The 20,612-nt window shown below is 44.3% G+C and overlaps 1 protein-coding gene and 1 long non-coding RNA gene across 2 annotated transcripts in view; one reads left to right on the forward strand and one right to left on the reverse strand.

Moving 5' to 3' along the window:
* LOC120408607 overlaps positions 1 to 20,612 on the forward strand; it is an 87,944-nt gene that overhangs the window by 4,108 nt on the left and 63,224 nt on the right. The window lies entirely within an intron of this gene.
* Positions 14,472 to 20,612, reverse strand: part of SLC1A1 (solute carrier family 1 member 1) — a 70,249-nt gene continuing 64,108 nt past the window's right edge. The window contains exon 12 of the mRNA XM_039545736.1: positions 14,472 to 16,446. Coding sequence (XP_039401670.1) covers positions 16,200 to 16,446 — 247 coding nt within the window. The 3' untranslated portion in view covers positions 14,472 to 16,199. The remainder of the gene's footprint in view (positions 16,447 to 20,612) is intronic.

Here is a 20,612-nt window from a genome sequence, read left to right on the forward strand (position 1 = left end):
TATAGTGCCCATCTATAAAAAGGGAAATAAGGATGACCCGGGGAATTACAGACCTGTCAGCTTAACTTCTGTACCCAGAAAGATAAAGGAGCAAATAATTAAGAAATCAATTTGCAATCACCTAGAAGATAATGAGGTGATAAGTAACAGTCAGCATGGATTTGTCATGAACATATCGTGTCAAACCAACCTGATAGCTTTCTTTGACAGGGTAAATAGGAAGTAAATAGGATGAAATTCAATAAGGACAAATGCAAAGTACTCCACTTAGGAAGGAACAATCAGTTGCACACATACAAAATGGGAAATGACTTCCTAGGAAGGAGTACAGAGGAAAGGGATCTGGGGGTCATAGTGAATCACAAGCTAAATGAGAGTCAACAGTGTAACACTGTTACAAAAAAAGCAAACATTCTGGGCTGTATTACCAGGAGTACTGTAAGCAAGACACGAGAAGTAATTCTTCCTCTCTACTCCACGTTGATTAGGCTTCAACTGGAGTATTGTGTCCAGTTCTGGGCGCCACATTTCAGGAAAGATGTGGACAAATTGGAGAGAGTCCAGAGAAGAGCAACAAAAATGATTAAAGGTTTAGAAAACATGACCCATGAGGGAAGATTGAAAAAATTGGGTTTGTTTAGCCTGGAGAAGAGAAGACTGAGAGGGGTCATGATAACAGTTTTCAAGTACATAAAAGGTTATTATAAGGAGGAGGAAGAAAATTTTTCTTCTTAACCTCTGAGGATAGGACAAGAAGCAATGGGGTTAAATTGTAACAAGGGCAGTTTAGGTTGGACATTAGGAAACACTTCCTAACTGTCAGAGTGGTTAGGCACTGGAATAAATTGCCTAGGGAGGTTGTGGAATCTCCATCATTGGGGATTTTTAAGAGCAGGTTGGACAAACAGCTGTCGGGGATGGTCTAGATAATACTTAGTCCTGCCTTGAGTGCAGGGGACTGGACTAGATGACCTCTCGAGGGCCCTTCCAGTTCTATGATTCTATGGCCCTTTGTGACCCCCCCCACTGTTTAAAAAGTAAACTATGACTAAGGCTCTAAGTAAATCTGTAGATTTATTTTATAATTAGTTCTCCAGGATGAATTAAAGCAGCAACACTATTAAATTTGGAGAGCAAAGCTATTTCCTCCACCTGCTGCAAGAAAGATTAAATATTTCATATATACATAACGTTCACTGTACCAGGTTCATGTTGTTTTATTGCTGCCTCATTTTTCCTTGAACATCATAACTAACAGTGCAAATGAACTCTTAGTTCTTTAGAAGTGGCACAAAATACTGTGTACAAAACTAGTACCTTCAAATCAAGAATGGAAACTAGTCATGTATGATAAAGTCAGATTTACAGTGCATTACGGTTAATGTTTACACGGCATAATTTTTCCAGTAACTACTGTACAGTTTTCCACACTTTGTCATTCTCACACTGTAGCTAAACAAGTTTATAAATCTGTATTGAATTTCCCACCTCCACAAACACACATTTTAAGAAGCAAACAGGCCAATAGACATCACTAGTATTGTTGAACTACTCTGACTACATAATGTCATGTTACAGAACTCTTAGTCTGTAACTTCTTGTCATATCAAGCCTTACACTGTCTTATCTGACTCCAGTGCTAGTAGCCTAGATTTCTTTTTTGTTGTTGAAGAAAGCAAGTGACATTTTCTGGTATCTTTTAAGGGCCAAATATTCGGCTGTGCCAATTTGCAGCAGCTAAGCCTCTGACCATATGTTTTCAAATGTTTTTACTTATAATATAGGAGAGAGCTAGACTCTGCAGATCATCTTACATGAACTGCCAGATGTCGAAGGGTGTACTATGTTGTAAAGCTAGCCAAGAAGAGTGGGCATGGATTGAATTTCTGATTCCTACAATTGGTTGGCAGTACTGATTGATTTAACCTTACTCTAAGGTCTTTACTCTCTCCTTCAAATCCCTCCTCAAGACCAACATCTACTGTGATGCCAGTAAGTTATTAGGCAACTAATAATGGCTAGGCTGGGGGGTAGTTGCAGACAGTTGATATCTAATTTTTAAAAATGTATTTTGTGTTTATCCCTCTCCCTCACCCATTGTCTGTTGCTTGTTATCTTAAGATTGTGAACTGTTTGGGACAAGGACTGGGTCTGTATGCTCCTAGCACACAGTAGGTGCTCTGAGTGGGTGCTGTAGTAATCCTAATAACAGCAACAAACAGCACCATCATAATTTATTTTGTAAAGAATGTAATCTTTGAAAGATGGGGGCCGTGCCTTTGCTCATGTTTGGAAAGTGCCTAGACCATTGTGGATGGGCCTGGAACCAAAAAAATAAAGAACTTGCCTGAGCGCAAAAGCTGATTTCCCCTCCCCCAGGTCTCCTTAACTTTGCACAGCTCTCTGTAGCACTTGAGCTCTGGTATATTTACAGCTCACTTGTGTCCCATTGACTGGATTTTGATCAAGAACTTCCATTGTAGTCAATGGGCATTTTGTCTGAGTAACTGTAGGAGAGGACCTTTTCCTACGGGATTGTTGAACTTTTCTGCTATGCATGCAAGTCAATGTATAGTGCTGTCTGAGAGTGATGACCCTATAGGTTAACTTTCAGTACTATGGCCCTGGTTCATCCAGGTACTTAAGAATGTGCATGACTTTAACCATGTGACTTGTCTTGTGGAAGTCAGTGGGACTAACCAGGTGCTCAAAGTTAGGCAGGTGCTTAAATATGCTGCTGGCTCAGGCCTTTAAGCATTCCTGTATGCTATGCCCGTCAAGAGTGAAATAAACTCAACAATTTACAGAATGCACAGTCCATACAAAGAAATGTAAGTAATCATCAGAAAATTAAAAAAAAAAGTTTAGCTTAAAAGTTTTCAAACTATGGGTATCTAACTCTAGATCAGCGAGGGACCATATATAGCACACACGAGTAAATACTGTATTAGCAAATTTAAAAGATGAATATGTTGCAACTCCTGCTTCAAATGAGCCACATGGATGGATATGTGAAATAATTACACCTCAGATGACAACATACAAATGACACTTCATCTTTATTTGATCTGATCCTGCTCTTATTTAAGTCAATGGGACTTGAAGTATTGGACTTCAGTGGGAACAGGACTGGACCTTAAATGGAGAAAAGTAGGGTTACTGCAGCTTGTGAAATAAAATGCACAAAAAATCAAGAGATTCCAAAAGTTAATGGTGCTTTCGCAATGCCAGCACAGTCACACTGCACACTCTGTATGTTATGGTTATGGTGGTATAAATTGTATACTAATAGAGGTGGATATCTCAAGATTCTGATGCCATCACAAATTGATTAAGCATCACCCAACTCCATGGTATAATGGGAGTCCCCTTGAATGAATACAGTCATATAGTACTAAGTGGCTGTTGTATTAGCCATATTCTCTTATAAAGGCATACTGTGGCACAGGCATAATCTTTTAGGCTTAATAAGTTTCCTCCTCCATTTACAGTAATAGACTGTAGCTGCAAGGAAACCAAAGCTCTGCAGTTTTAAAATTTGTAAAAATTGCCATTAAAAATGCAGAAAGAGGGGCAACACCATCTAATAATTTCTTATTTGAAAATAAATTGGCAAGGTACAGCGTCCCTGGAGGATTGTTATATTGCTTTTAAAATTAATAGTTCCTACAATAGCAATTTGGAGTGTTCTAATTTGAACTGGGTTACTCTCTACTCTCCCAGATTTGTCTTTGTGTATTGTGGTAGGTGACATTATGGTTTCATTATTGATCACAAATCATAATGCCAAGAGATAAATAGAAAACATTTATCATGTCTACTTTTTATTACTTGGAATACCTTGTAACAATGTTCCTGGGACTTTCTGTTATAGTTGGAAGCCTGTAGTGTCCAAAAAGACACAGTCATTGCATTTAGGATAAAGGATTTGCTTACGTTTTTGGGGTAAATGAAGGCCCATGTCTGGTTTCCTTTGCTGTCCTGCTTCCCATGTGCACTGCAGTATTTAACGTAAGCTCACTGAGTGGAAAGTCTATGTTTTTGCCTAACACCCTTCTGTACTGGGACAGACAACGCAAAATTTTGGCAACAAAGACAAAGAATTACTTTGGCAGGCCCATGACATTTTACTCTGATCATCAGGAAAGGAACATTGATCAAAAAAGAAAAAAAATTGGCTGTATATACACACACCTGCTATTGAGAAGGCAGTTGGACAATGAGGGAGGGGGAGATGGTCCGCCACAAAGATGTTAATACAAAAGAAAGTGTTTATTAATGGTACTTCTACTGTGTGTGTGTGTGTGTGTTACGACTGCATTACTGTGTGCTGCTTTCCTGGCAGTAGGCCCAGAAGAAAACTCCCTAGGCCTGGTTCTGCTTATGCACGGCTTTATACTGGTATACCTCCACTGATAGCACAGGGGACACTCCTCATTCTCACTCTTGTAAGTGGGAGAAAAACGGGGGTCCTGTGTTTCCCAATGCAAGTCTGTCCCCTCATTTGTTTTCTTAGCTCAAACATGAGCTCGGAAAGCACTGAACATTGAGCATGGACATTGAAATGTGCACCCAGGAATCCTGATTTGCTTAAATGTATTCAACATGCCCCAAACGGGCAGCTTTTGAACTGGAGCAGGCTCTGTGTACTGGCCTGATACATTCCTCACCACACAACGTAGCATCCCTATGTTCCCATTGCTGCACTTGTCCATTCTTACTCTTTTTCTGTATTGTGCATAGGCCAGACAGCAACCCACACTTGATTCCTGATCTCTGAAATGCCAGCAGATAGTGCCTCAGAGATCTAGGTTCTACAGAGTTTTGCTGCTTGCCCCAAAAGCTAGATGGAAAACAAAACTCTGTTAATATACATAAGAGATGTTGCTCTCCAGAAATGGAATCCATGGTGGCATATATGCCGTGAATAGAATATTTGTCTGGACCAATGCAGTCTCAGCTTGTTTGCCCTTACACCGTCAAATTTTGTCCAATCGGTAGCCCACACATTTTCCCCTTTATACTGTAGCTGACGTCATTCCAGCCTGACAGTACAGTGAACTGCATTCTTCTTGCTCGCTAGAAGAAGTCCTGAGCTATTCTAAGCACACACAGCTCTCTCACGCTTCAGTTCTTCTTTGTTTGCCTTTAATTCAGATCCAGGCACTTTTCACCTATTGCAGCAATTGTTTCTTCAGTTGAAACTCCATCCTCCATGCAATCTGTTGGGGTTCTTTCCGAGACACACCATTATCTTTCTACCCTAGGGAACATTCCTTCTTTGCAGTCACTGATCTTTCCACATGTGCCACATTTCTATTTTTAACTCAACACAAAGGTCTCTCCCTCTAATCACAAACATCTTGGGTTGATTCTATTACACTGCTGTAAATCTAGTGTAACTTCGCTGGTGAGTAGGATTTACACCAATGTAACTGGTCTTGTCTACACTGCCTTTTCTACCCTAACGTTTCCCCCAGTTGCTGTTATCTTTGCTGCTGCACTGATGGGAGCAGTGGTGTATGCAGGGCACTGGCCTTCTCGGCACTGTTGTGAGCAGGGTTAAATGACACCATAGCTAAAACGGCAGTGTATGGGCTACAAAGGAGCACAATTGCTACCTCTCATGGGGCTGTTGCAGTGGGGGAAATGGTAGAGATTTAGGAAAAATAGGCTAGCTTCAGTGCAGCTTTTGAAATCAGAATCTGGTCTCTTAATCTAAAATCTCAGTACTCAAGTTACGACATTTGATCAATTTTTGACTTACGTTGGTCTGCAAAGTGCTGCCGGATGTGTCACATCCATCTTGATGTTCCATGGATTTCAACAACAAGCCAGGTGAGGTGATGCAGCAGCAGCAGCAAAGAGGCTAGAATGATAGCACTCTGGTCGCGACAACACCTCCCTCTTTCAAACAGTGATTCTTTCTCTGGGTTCCACAGAGGAAATCCATCCATTTTAGGATTTAAATATGGTGTTGGGCAAACTAAGAACAAGTGAAACCGGTCCCTGGTAATGGAATTATGAGTTTGAATTGTAACAAACAAAAACATTTCCCATTTTACAGGTAAGGAAACTAAAGCACAGATATAGATGACTTGCAGAAGACCACAGTGGAAGTCAATGCAATCTCTCCAGCGCTTCTAGCTAGTCTTACTGGGATAAGTAATGGCACACCGAAGTTTCAGAAACACACAATACCATCATTTTTAAAAGTTATTAAAAAAACCCATAGCTGTCCTAGTGATTGTCAATGGCCCTTCATCCTTACAGGTAAAAGACCTGCATTTGGGATGCACCTTGAGTTGACACATCTGGCTTCTGACTAAGGGAGTGTCTGCTGCAACAGTTGGAACTGTTTTTTCCCTGGAGAAGAAATGACAATAATTTTGGAAGAAAGAGTCCATATAGGTGCTAGGATGGTGGCAAACAGCTGTGAGAAAAGTGGGGAATAACCAATGCTTGGGGACCTGGGGCATCAATTCCAGAAAATGGAAATGATAGGGCCAGATTGTGACACCTGTTTATACTGGCTGGTATCTTACTGCACAACTTTCCCAGATGATTTAAAAGGACTCATGGTGACAGGTACTGTTCAGTGTAAGAGCTCATACAGAGAGGGGGATTAATTTAGGGTCTGATTGTGATATCCGTACTCACACTGAATAGAACCTCACTTCATGAGTAGTCCCATTGAAGGAGACGTACTAAGGAGCTATTATTAAACCTGAGGAAGAACTTTGTTTCTATTTTTGTAATTTTAATTTTATTATTATTTGTTCTAAATAAATGTAAAGTAGATGAAAAGGAATTGAGTATGTGGAGGGAGGGGTCTAAATTGCTCACCCCTTCATCCAGCCTTTCTAATTTTCCATTTGTGGCATTGCTGTCTGTAGGAACTGGGTAGCAGAGCCCCAAGGAGCTCTTTTTAAAATAAAATCAGCAGAGAATTAATCCTTCTGACGCACTCGACATCACCTGTGCTGAAAACAAAAAAGAAAACCCAAGCCCCTGCACGCTACCACCCTCGCTGACCAAATGAAACAGAGGGTGAAGTCCTGGCCCCACTGAAGCCAGTGGGAATTTTGTCATTGACTTCAGTGGAGCCAGGATTTCACCAAGAATGCTCAAGCCCTGCCTAGTACAAGGCCATTTTCCTGCACTTTGTTACAGCCACCCTGTTTCTTCTGCCAAGTAGTTTATTTACAAAAAAATTAAATGGATGAAATGCTGGTGGAAAAGTCTAGCTGGCAGCCTTGGGTGGCTGAGGTCCTCCATGCATCCAGATGACTGGTACAGGCAGGGCCGGCTCTAACATTTTTGCCGCCCCAAGCAAAAACAAAGAGCGCCCCCCACCCCCGAGCGTCGCACTGCCCCAGTCCCCCGCCCCCCCGAGCGTCGCGTCACTCCGTGCCACCCAAGTCCCCCACCCCCCTGAGCACCGCACTGCGCCGCCCAAGTCCCCGCCCCCCCGAGCGTTGCGTTGCACTGCCCAAGTCCCCACCCCGCTGAGCGCCGCGTCGCCGAAGTCCCCACTCCCCCAGCATGGTGCCACGCCTCCCAAGCCTCGCCTCGCCTCCCCCCAGTGCCGCCTGGCCGAACCAAAAAAACCAAAAACAAACCCCGAGTACCGCCCCAAGCACATGCTTGGTAGGCTGGTGTCTGGAGCCGGGCCTGGGTACAGGACAAGCGGTCAACTCTAGGCTGTTCTCAGCATCACTTTTGCTCTCAGACTGGAGTTGCCTTGATGGAGCTTTTCCCAAATGGCTTTCTTGGTCAATTAATTCTTCAGGAGATCAGGTGTCAGACTGGCACAAGTGCCTCCAAGCTGTCAGTGTTTCCTTTCCTTCAGCAGTTGTGACCCCACTACTGGAATACTTGGCAGAGGAAGGATCTATAGATTAAGTCCTAAGTAACTGTCAAGTAGCAATAGCATAGGCTTGGTGCCAAGTAGAATCCTTCACAAGAATATGCCCTGCAAGCTCTTTGGAGACGAGACTTACTACCTTCAAGTGCTGTGTAAAAAGTGGCTGTGTGTCAATGAAGAATTCAGATGGCTTGTCTTTCTTAAGGAGGTACTGTCCCCCCTGCTATGTTATGGATAATGTGTGGAGACTAGGAGCAGATCCTATGAAAAAAAATAATGGAGATATCCTATCTCCTAGAACTGGAAAGGACCCTGAAAGGTCATTGAGTCCAGCCCCCTGCCTTCACTAGCAGGACCAAGTACTGATTTTTGCCCCAGATCCCTAAGTGGCCCCCTCAAGGATTGAGCTCACAGCCCTGGGTTTAGCAGGCCAATGCTCAAACCACTGAGCTATCCCTCCCCCTGTTTATCCCAGCTGGGGATCTGCCCCTAACTCTTTCTCGCCTGCGTGGGTTGCTCAGAGTTTCATCTAATGAATACCAGCATTGCTTTCTAGCTCATTTGCTACTCACTGTATGAGCCATTTGGTGACAGCAGAAAACTAAAGCTGCAGTTGAAATGACTCCTCAACCACTGATCTCAACACTGATTTCAAGATTCTCATGCCTAGGTTCAGGACACTAGGAACTGTCTGAGCCCAATCCGCCATTTGCCCACTTCAAGTTATTGTTTGGGATGCACAAGAAATGCAGGATCGGGCCCTTGGGGGTTTGTCCTGTGCGGGTTGCTGTGGCCGATAGGATGGCTATTATTCCTGACCTGTGTGAGCCATGCTGGTTGATGGTTTTTAATATGTGATGTGCCTAGTGTGGCAAATGGCCGACACTATTGTGGTGGGTCCAAAGCTTTTCCTTGGTGTGATGGATCAGGGCGCCGCCCCTTGCCCCTATTCTTGGGCAGCAATGGCTCCACTAGTGCCCTGGTTGGGGGGGGAAAGGGGAGTGGGGAAAGGACCCGGGTCCACTCCCTACTCCAAGTCCCAGCCCCTTTTGGCTTAGAATCATAGAATATCAGGGTTGGAAGGGACCTCAGGAGGTCATCTAGTCCAACCACCTACTGAAAGCAGGACCAATTACCAACTAAATCATCCCAGTCAGGGCTTTGTCGAGCCTGACCTTAAAAACCTCTAAGGAAGGAGATTCCACCACCTCCCTAGCTAACCCATTCCAGTGCTTCACCACTCTCTGAGTGAAAAAGTTTTTCCTAATATCCAACCTAAATCTCCCCCACTGCAACTTGAGACCATTACTCCTTGTTCTGTCATCAGGTACCACTGAGAACAGTCTAGATCAGGGGTGGGCAAACTTTTTGGCCCAAGGGCCGCATTGGGGTTGCAAAACAGTATGGAGGGCCAGGTAGGGAAGACTGTGCCCCCTCCCAAACAGCCTGCCCCCCACCCCTTATCCACCCCCTCCCACTTCCTGCCCCCCCTAAGAACCTCCAAACCCATCCAACCCCTCTGCTCCTTGTCCCCAACCGACCCCCTCCATCCACCCCACCCCTGACCACCCCTTCCAGGACCCTACCCTTATCCATCTTTCCCCAGCCCCTTTCGGAATGTGGCCCCGCAAACATGGGTGGAGGACTCAACAGGAGCAGGGGCAGCCGCACAGCCAGAGAGAAGCGGCGGTTTCCCCTTCAAAGGGCCGCTTCTCTCTGGCCGGCTGCGTGGCCTCCCAGTGCTCCCCCTGAGTCCTCCGCCTGCGTTCCCTGCGCTCCCGCCATCTGCACCGCCCGCCTGCATATGATTTCAGTGCAGCCAGTGTTGAGTTGCCCGAGTGCCCGGCCCTGGGTCCCCCTGTTGTTGGGGGGCCTTTGCCAGGGCACCCTGTGTTCACTTGTAAATCTGCCCCTGCACCGCACCGCCCAGCCCCGGAGCCAGCCAGGATGCCGCGCTGCCAGCACAGCAAGCTGAGGCTGTGGGGGAGGAAGGACAGCCGGGGAGGGGCCGGAGCCAGCTGGGAGCTCAGGGGCTGGGCAGGATGGCCCCGCACGCCAGATGTGGCTCGCGGTCCGTAATTTGCCCACCTCTGCCCTATCCACACCCGCGCCCTCTGACCACCACCCCGAACTCCTCTGCCCTCTATCCAACCCCCCCTGTCCCCTGCCCCCTTACCATACTGCCTGGAGCACCGCTGGCTGGCGGCGCTACAGCCACGCAGCCGCCGCCACCGTGCAGCACAGAGACTGGGTCAGGCCGGGCTCCGCAGCTCGCTGCCCCAGGAGCTCTCAGCCCCACCGCCCAGAGCATTGCGCCAGCGGCGGAGCGAGCGAGCTGAGGCTGCGGGGGATGGGGGTTAGCAAGGGAGGGGCCAAGGGTGAGCCTCCTGGGTCAGGAGCTCGGGGGCCGGGCAGGACAGTCCCGCGGGCCGGATGTGGCCCGCGGGCCGTAGTTTGCCCACCCCTGGTCTAGATCCATCCTCTTTGGAACCCCCTTTCAGGTAGTTGAAGGCTGCTATCAAATCCCCCCTCATTCTTCTCTTCTGCAGACTAAACAATCCCAGTTCCCTCAGCCTCTTCTCATAAGTCATGTGCTCCAGCCCCCTAATCATTTTTGTTGCCCTCCGCTGGACTCTTTCCAATTTTTCCACATCCTTCTTGTAGTGTGGGGCCCAAAACTGGACAACAGTACTCCAGATGAGGCCTCACCAATGTCGAATAGAGGGGAATGATCACGTCCCTCGATCTGCTGGCAATGCTCCTACTTATACAAGGCTTCATAGGCTTCTTACCCTCTTTCCCCTTGGGTAGGGTTTCTCTTGGTCTTCTGTGCCTGGGGAGTCCCTCTGCTCTGCGTGGGCAGGGTTTCCCTTCCCCTGGTTTTCTGATCCTCTGGTCAATAACAGTACTCCACCAAACTACTATCAGCTCTCTGTCCCTTCTCCTGTCTGACTGAAGAAGGGTTTTTTTATTAGGTCTCTGGCAGGGCCTTAATTGGCTCCAAGTGCTCTAATTAACCTGTAGTCTCCTCTCCTCTCCTCAGTCCACAGGGAATAAGGCCCTGATCATCCTGGGGCTTGTATACCTCCCATCTATCACTCTCCTGCTCCCCTCTGGCCCTGCTGTATCACACTAGAGACCACAATAACATGTATGTAGGATAACTAGTTATCCATCTGACTGCTGCTGTGTAGCTCTGAGCTGCTGCTTTTTCATTTTATAAAGACCAGGAGCCTAACCCTGTTATTGTCACTCACATGAGAGGATTTCAAGATTAAGCCATCCATAAGTGCCACACTTTTTAGGAATCTGTCCCCTTGTGCTTAGTAAATTGTAACTAATAATCATGGGTTTCCTTGCATGACAAATGCTTTTTTCTTAACAATGTAGGATGCCATTTTGTGACTTTTGTATTCATTAGCGATCAGAGCCGTCCCTTGGGTAGGGCAAATCGGGGAGACCGCTCTGGGCCCCACGCTCTGGGGGGGCCCTGCGGGCTGGTGCAATTGGCCAGCGCGGTCAGTCCCGGAAGAGACGAATCCATCACTTCTGCCCCGGGCCCTGTACCCTCCTAGGGACGGCCCTGTTAGCACTCCAGGCTGAGAAAGAGAACCCCAGCTATATTTCTAGTTAATATACTACAACTACAGGTGGGGAAAAAATCCCTGCTATTGCAGCAGGAAAACAATGAGCAAGCAGAACGGAGAGTTGTAAAATGCTCAGAGTCCATGCTATCAACTGCAGCCATGACCAACAGTGGATGGAGTTTAAAGTATTCATCTGTACGGCATGGGGCCCAGATCTTTGACTGGGTTTCCTAGGTACATTAATACAAATAATAGATAGTAACAGTAAAACTTTTTCTGCCATCATGATGAAATTGCCATGGATTTACCTGCTGTAAGTGGGAGCATAACTTAAAGAATGACACCCATTTGCTAAGAAAAAGAGACTGGACACTGACTTCCTCATTTCATTTAATAATTGCTCAGCATGTCGTAACTACAGTAACAAATCCGGTGCTTGTTACAGAGGGAGACCATGACTGGTTGTGGTGATACACTTAAAATTTAGGGTTAGACTGAAATACTCTATGCTCTAGTTCCACTGTCACCCTTTTCTGTGTACCCTGGAGATGTATTCTCAGGCAGAAGCATACAGTAAGAATGCACAGACTGTGTGTGTGTGTTACTGTATGAAAGTCTATGGGCCTGATTTTCCTCCTGACTTACACCACCATACACCATATACAGAGCAATGTAGGAGTAAAAGTGATGGAGATGAGAAAAGAAGCAGGCTTGGAAGAGAGAAAAAGGTTTTGTTTAGAATGGTATTTGCCACTTTCTTTTCGTTGTCAAGGCTAAATGAGATCAGCAAATTCCTCTGGGTCACATTCTGACCTGTTGTTAGGCACAACTCAGTTTCAATGGGAACTTCTGTGTGAAAACGAAAGGGCAAAATATGGCTCTTTAGATGGTAATTGCTGGGTTTCAGTGAAGCCAGTGGGAGTTATTCTTTTGACTTTGGTGGGGCCAGGAATTGGTCATAGGAAAATCCATGATAGCCACCACTCGTCTTTCTTTATTATTTAAAATATATTTGTATTTTCTTTCTTTCTTTCTTTCTTTCTTTCTTTCTTTCTTTCTTTCTTTCTTATTAAAATAAAACAAAACGTGCACTGGTGCCATTTTGATGTTGTTGAAAGTGGTGATAATGATCGCCAGGCTGTAGAAATGTTGTAGTAATACTGTGTTTACTAACTCAACACTCTCTAGGTTATCACTCCCAACTGTGGTTATCACTCCACTTTCTGTGCCAATTGTGGTTGGTCCGTCACAGGTGCACATGAGGGGAGGGTGCCAAGAGCTTTTTCTCCCCCCTACCCCACCTCCAGACTAGGGATGTAAAAGGTTAACCAGTTAACTGGTAAGCATTAGGCTTACCGTTAACCGGACCTTAACCATTAACCCCTGTGGATGGCTGCGCTGGGCCGGCCGGCGGGACCATGGCCCTGCCCCTACTGGGCCAGGTGGGCTGGAGCGGCCCCTGCTGGGCGGGCCCACAGGACCCCAGCCATGCTGGTGGGCTGGAGCGGCCCTGGCCTCAGTGGGATCCCAGCCCCTGCCACCCCACGCCAGCCCGCCACCGGAGCGACATCAGTTAACACTTAACTGGTTAAACGATATAATTTTAATCATTTAACTGGTTAACTTTTAAAACTGATATTTACATCCCTAAGCCAGATGACCTCTTTGCATATGTGCTCAGGTACCAGCTGCAACATAGGAGGGACAGAGAACCACTGCTCCATGGTAGAGCTAGCATTAGCCTTTACAAGGTAACATTAGGAACATGGCCCCATCCCTTCAGCAAACTGGTTAGGCCTTGGTGGTGTGCGTACATGCACCTGTGTGCGCACACACAGAGCGTTCTAAAGGAGAGGGGTCCAGGTGCAATCTGGTGGTCCAATGGGGCCTGAACCCCTGTAACCCAGAGGAAGGATAAAGCTGTTAGTCTGCAGTTTTTTGCTGGTGAAAACAAACAATAAGCAATTTCTGTTCTTCTCAAGGAAGATACAGGTATAAGCAAATAGCACGTCATGTTTGTGTGGCTTCATTTTTATCTTCTAAAGTTTACATAAATGTATCATATATGCTAACTAGTTGAAGTCCCTTTCTTCTCCATTAGTTCCTAGAAAGGTTTCCATTGAGACCTCCAGTCTCACTAAATTTGGACAATCCAGCCTGAAGGGTTTTAAGAGTTGTGCATGATTATGAACAAGTGACTCCCACTGATTTCAGTGGAAATGGCATAGCTAAAACCACGTGTGCCACTTAAAGAGTGTTGGGTCCAATTCCGAGGTTGCTTGTGCAGTCACATAAGGGCCGAAGGCAGCAGTAACATTCTGTTTCCCTTGTGTGGGGGGCCAGATATGTGGCGAACCCTGGAAGAAGGAATCACACCTGCATGCAAGGGAAGTGATTTTTGGTGTGGAATCTCAGCAGGATAATGTGGAGGGAGAAGGCAAGCGCTTGAGTTATACTTGGTGGTTCACACACTAACAAGCTATGTGGCCAAAACTACATGTGAGGACGGGCACTCCTGGACTTAATATCTTCAGTATATGGGTACGTTGTCTGGTGCTGCGGCTCCCCATACCTAGCAGTATCAGTTGCAGGTTGGCTGCATGGGATCCTTAGTGCTAAAGCATGTGTTGGATAGACGGATCCTTTCCCCTAGCCCCTCTGTAGGTAAAGGCTTTGCTTGCCGTCTTAAAATTGGGTCCCTGAGGGAACAGTCTGCTTTCCTTACTGAAAAGGGCAATCCATACATAGTAAAATGACAAATGTTTGCGAGCAAAAGCGATTTAGTAGTGTATTAGCAGTTCATCTGTTTCTTCCTGCCATAACAGGAGAAATACAGAATTCCACAGAGGGATGAAGAGGGGATGGTAGGATGGAGAAATAATGAAATAAATATTTATTTAGATCACAATGGGAACAGTATCCATAGTGCCTTATAAGAGGCTGGTTACAAAAAAATACTTTAAAAAAAAAAAAAAAAAGGCAAAGCACACTATAGACAACTATGGGAATTGGTGGGTTTTTTCCTCCTATTAACAATGCTGTACAAATGAAGATTTTATATACTAGTTCTGCACACGGTAAAGCATTGATTTACTTAATTTGTACACTCCTTTATTTTGTATAAACATATCAGTATTTTTACTTTAGAATCACGCTGTGTTATAGTTTACAATGTTTATTTTAAATACATACAGGATATTGTCTTGCAGATTTAATTTAAGGTGCAATTTATCAAAACCTACCATAAGGATTATTTTCTTCTCAGTTCTCTTTGGCACATTTCCAGGTTTACGTAAATACAAAAGTGTAGAGTTGAATTTACTATCTAACAATCCAGGAACTTGAATATTTTGACAGCATGTAAATGTAATTTTGTGTTTACTACAAGCTTATTTAAGAAAAAAGAGACTTTTGGGTATGAATTTCAATTTGCTCTGCAAATCAGATGGTTGACATGACGTAGATATGCAAGGCAAACAGTTTGTTCTTAACAGCGATTCCTCCCTCTGGGGAATGATGTTGCACCATGGAAATATCGTATCCAGCATTGTATAGAATGCTTGACATTATGGAATGTGTTTATGAAGAAGCCCATGGTGATGTCGTCACTTTGTATAACAAGTCACTAAAACACACGGCTTCCTTAGTCCAGAAACTTTGATAAAACAGTATGATTTAGCTGGTAGGGTTTGGCACTGAAATGGTGGGGCATAGGGCTTTTGCAGCTGCAAAATAACACATGTTCAACCAAGAAGTTAAACCAAGGAGCAAACAAACAAACTAGCTGTGTAAAAGCTTAGCTAGCCAGTAGCATCTCTCTAGAAAAAGGAGTGCCTCATCTACACTTGATATTATGTCCTCCTTTTTCCGAGCAGAAAAGATTTGGAAGTCACCCTAGGAGTAGCTATTTTAATCTTCATGACCTCTGCCTGCCCTGCATCTGAGAAATACTAGGCTAAAATAAAAAATGGACAATACTGAAGCTGTCTTCTTGCTACTTCCAATCGAGATGTTTTAATAAACTATCAAAGTGGACCTAAGTTGGCAGAGAATTTCATTTTGCAATAATTCATTCAAGTATAAGAAGAGCAAACCTGTAGCAATTTGCTTCACATGCAGAGTTCAGTTCTGCTCTCTGTTGGCATTCATAGGGCGGAAAAATCAACTATATAACATTAGAAGCTTTTCCTTGACCAATAACTTCCAACATCCATAATGCTTAAAATAAAAGCAACATAAAACCTCATAAATGTTAAAACACTTATTGCAGAACCCTTAAGGCCTGTTTTCTTTCTAAAACTGTTTGTCCTATGTGTTGTTCACTTCTGCAGCTGGTTTGAACAATTTGGCACATTATCAAGTTACAGTAGGTGTTTTATATGCAGTGTCATTTGTAAAAATGTGAAAGGCAAAAATATTAAGAAGAATTCCATACAGAGAGTGGGGAAATGGAAGAGAGGTGCGAAGCACTGCATTTTGCCCAAGAGAAGCACATTTGCTTCACTTCACTGGCCTGGTTCTAACATCCAGCTTATGAGCTAGATGATTCCAAATAGGCATTCCAAAGCCTCATCCATTTTACAGGATTAAAAAATGACACATTTTACAACTTGCCCACAGGGACCAAATGCTGCGAATCCAAACAGTGGGGAAAAAACCGGAAGTCTGTGTATCAAATCAAATATACTCAAGTTTGTTGTTAGCTTTTTCTTAATTATCCTTCAGTGCCAGCGGAACTGTAGGCTTCAGAACTGTGATGTCTGGGTGAATGATATGGTGTCAGATTTATCTATGGCAAAACCTCCATTGACGTAGGATTTCTTGGTCTCTGGTTCATCATTATCGAGTATTGTTGTTTCCAAGGCAAAAGGATTGACTATGTTGACTTCAGAAGAGACATTCATTTGCTCTAGCTCTCTTTTAGAGAGCTTCTCCACAATCCCTGCACCAAAGGCATCTCCAAGGACGTTTACCATTGTTCTGAACCGGTCCCTATGGAGTAAAAATGTTGTGTTAGACATGCCAGGATTTCTGGTTCCAATGTGCTTTCTTAGAAACTGTACGTTATTTAAATACAAATATTTTTTATTAATCAGTTTAAAATTAAACTATACTGTAGACACTGAGCCAGATGTTATACTGGTGTAACTCCAGTGGGTTTACTTTGGCTTTTCACTGGTGTAGGAATTAGGAGCAGAATTTTTTCACTCTTTCCTCTAGGCAATATTAATTTGAAAAAACTTGGAATTATTGGTACTAAAAAGTGATTTTTTAGAAACAGTAAGTAACATTACATTTCTGTTATGGCAGAAGTTACCAGGTGGCGGTTACATGTCATTTTACAAATAGAGCTCGGCAAACAAGTGATTTTTTTGATTCTCTGTCCTGTTTCCACCCCCCCATCTTCCCACTCCTCCTCCCCCCCCCCCCCCAAAAAAGAAAAGAAAATCAGTTCAGGTCAAACTACATCTAAAAATTGTGAAACATTCTGGCAAATTGAAAAAGTCAGTTTAGGGCTAAACAAATTCATTGTCTGTTGTATTGACAATGAAAAGTCAGAGGGGCAGGAAAAATGAGTGAGAATGCCTCTATACCTGGTTAGAGTGCTGCTAGAATGTGGGAGACCCAAGTTGAAGTCCCTGCTCCAATGACTGTTTATACATAGTCGAACAGTATAATCAGGTGAGATCCCTTAACCTAATGGCCAGGACACTATCTTGCAATGTGGGTGACTTCAGGCCAAGGGGAGAGTTGTAACCAGGCCTCTCAAACCCAGGTGAGTGCCCTACCAACTGGGCTAAAAGTTATAAGAGAAGCCACTGCTGCAATGCATCAGAGTCCGGAAAAGCCTTTTTGGGGGGAGAGTGGGAGGGGAGCAGGGTTGTCAGTACTATTTAGTGAATTGACACAGTTCATGGTTGGTCAAAACTGTGTTTTGGGGGAGAATAACTATTCCTCCAAATTTTTTTGCCCAGCTTTCTTACAAGTTCTTTTTCATGTGAGCACTATCCAGTCTTTGAAGAAATGCTGTGCTGTTGGTTGTTTTATTATGAAGCTTTTGTTTTGTTTTTTGCAGGGGGCGGGGGAGCTCTGGTGACCAGCTGGAGAGTTTGCTCTCTGCCTTAATCGTTCCAACTGGAATCAGTTTTCATTGCAGAGTTGCTCCCTGGGAAGAGGGCAGTTTTGGCTGAGAGTCCAGAAAGAGGGGTTGCCTGTGTGCTGTTTGTCTATCTCTGTTTAAAAACAGGTGTCTGAAGTGTACATAAAACAAATTACACTAAAAAATAGCTGGGCACCATGTCACTGGTTTCCTCTACAATGAGAAACTGACCAGAAAGGCACAAAATTTGCTGCTTAATAATAAATAATAATGCTACCACTTGGCAGAGGAGTGACCATACTTTGTCGTGTAGTGTAGTTTGAAATTTGGGGCCAGATGTAAATTGGCATGGAACTGGGACAGGGAATGTGAAAACTAGTGTGTCTGTTCCCCCTGCCGCCAGCTGTTGGAGGCTGAAGACTTTCCTTCCATGTGACCTCTGCATGGTTGAGACTTTGAGGGATGTTGATGCCAGTGCATGGGGTGGAGGCAAGAAGCTTTTCAAAATGGCCATGATAGTGCCTCTGGTGGTAATACTTGCACAAATGTTTATTCATGGTAGTTTTGTGACTATTCTTGCAAATAAAAAGTCAAATGTTCCCAAATACAAAGGGATTGCAAACACCAGTGAAGTGTATTTATGTTCTACTCACAAAATACTCTTGTATGGATACCATGTATCACACGAGGAAGCGCCTGAGTTAACCCTGTAGTGAAGATGTACCCTTAGAGGTGAAGCTGTGCTGGGAGCAGGAAGGGAGAGGAGCAGTGCTAGCTGAAGGCATTACGCTAACATAGTGTAGGTGGAATGCTTCTGGGAAATGGGGGAGCACACTGAAGAGCAGCCCTTGCATTAGCTTTTGAAAGACACAGGCTCAGGTCCTCAGCTGGTGTAAAATAGCTCTGCTGACTTTGGTGGTATGCTATGTGATATGCACCAGCTGAAGCTGTGCGTGGGGCACGGGTCACTTGCTGGAAGATTCTCTGCACCTTGAAGTCTTTAAACCATGATTTGAGGACTTCAATGGCTCAGACACAGGTTTGATACAGGAGTGGGTGGGTGAGATTCTGTGGCCTGCATTGTGCAGGAGGTCAGACTCGACGATCATAATGGTCCCTTCTGACCTTAAAGTCTATGAACTATGAATTGTGTGCTCCTTCAGCAAATCCTTCCGGGTGAGGTGGTGTGGGAGGCCTGGCTGCTAACTCAGCCCACTCAGAAACACAGCCCTTTGCTGCCAGCTGGCTAGCAACTCCTCACTTGGGGAGCGCAGCTGGAAAATTCTGGCTTCTTTCTGCACAGGAACGCTTCCCAAGCCCTGGCCTGCAGTACACCCATGCTGAACCCCATCTGAACACGCTGGTGGAAAAATCAGCCTGATGTTAATTACATTTTAAAAAATGAATTAATCTATTTAAGATGATTGAATCAGAAAAATATTTTGTTTGGCACAGACTCATTGCAGAGCTAGGTACTGCAGAAGCAGCTGCCTCTTCTCTGCCATGCAGGTGCTATCATTAGTCATTATCTTTAGAGCTTTGCTGATAAAGGGATTTTACTTTATGGATCCAGTTTTGTGTTATTTGTACTAAAACTGACTGTTGCTTAAGAGTGGTAGGAAATCAAATTTCAGTGCATATAAATGTAAGATTGCAGAATCCAAAGTTCAAGGGAGGAAAGAATCTGCATAAGACACAAAACACTAACTTAAAAAGAGGTGGAATATTACCAATTTACAGGCACTGTGCAGTAAAGTTAACTGGCTGTAAATATCAGTACACTGGTTAAAAGCACATAGTGTAGAATTTTGTGATTATACTGAATCCTTAGGAACAGCCCATCTTTTCTTTTGCATGGTGCTCTCTCATTTAGATTCTCTTCCTTTCAAGTAATTTCACATTGCTGATGTTAACTAGAAGATCACAGGTCCTGGTTTAACAGCTATGGCAACAACAAACTTCTTTAGGAGATTCCAGGGTAGGAAGGTCTGGTCTTGAAAATCTGCCCTATGAAATATATGGTATGTGGTATTATAAAAGTTTTATGGTTCCTGAGTTTGGGACTGGTCACATTACTACTATGGGTAGCACAGTAACAGCCATCTAAAGGCATCTTTAGCACTGAAAAATCTTTCTATTTAAGGGCATAGCACTTCCCAGAGGAGGGTTTTCTGGTAAAAGCATTCTGACCTCTTCCAAACACTTTTCATGCAAACAAAGATAGGTTATGTGTGAGTTGTCCTAGATTGGCTCCCCATTGTGGGTTGGATGCATCAGTCCATTGGTGAGGGGATGGGAGTTTTGTTCATTGAGGGGAGCTTTGTATGTCTAAATTAAATTTAATGGGACCCTGATAGTACAAAACACTTCATAATAATAAAAACAAATGACAATCCCACTGCCCTGTTCATTTGTTTTCTGTGGCTCAGTGAAGATGGCATAGACCATCAGTGGTTCTTCCTCGCTTGTATGCCTATGTCTAGACTAGGACATAGATTGTGTATAAAAACATGAGCTAAGTTGTGTTTATAAATTATACTACATTCCTAGTCTAGACAGGGCCTTAGGGAGAGGATTCCACTGTTCCCCCATCTGTTAGCCCACTTTGCAGATACTGATTGACAACTCCAGAGAGTCTCAGGCAACATTAAGGCAGCTGACAGCTAAGACGACCCTGGAGAGACTTTATCTGGCTGTTTTGGGAATACAGAAATAGAAATGCTCATCCTGTTATAACTCTGACAGCCATCAGCTGTCTGACTGTAACACACAGGAGGAATGGATGGCTGCACAAAGTGGGTGGCTCACAGATCAGAGATTTTTCCTGCTATGGTTTCCTTTTTTTTAAGAGTAATACTTGGTCAAACTTTTCACCTATAGGTCTCTAAGCCTCTTACAAAGTGGGTAGCACCACTATCTCCAAATGACAGATAGGGAAACTGAGGCACAGAGCAGCTGCTCTGCTCCAGCTAACACTGTACATCCATGACAGTCAGGACCCAGGATCTTACTCCAGTCTTCTACTCCAGCACCTCATCATGTTGCTTCCCTGGGGCTT

This window comes from Mauremys reevesii, linkage group 6, assembly GCF_016161935.1.
Source record: "Mauremys reevesii isolate NIE-2019 linkage group 6, ASM1616193v1, whole genome shotgun sequence".
NCBI lineage: Eukaryota > Metazoa > Chordata > Testudines > Geoemydidae > Mauremys > Mauremys reevesii.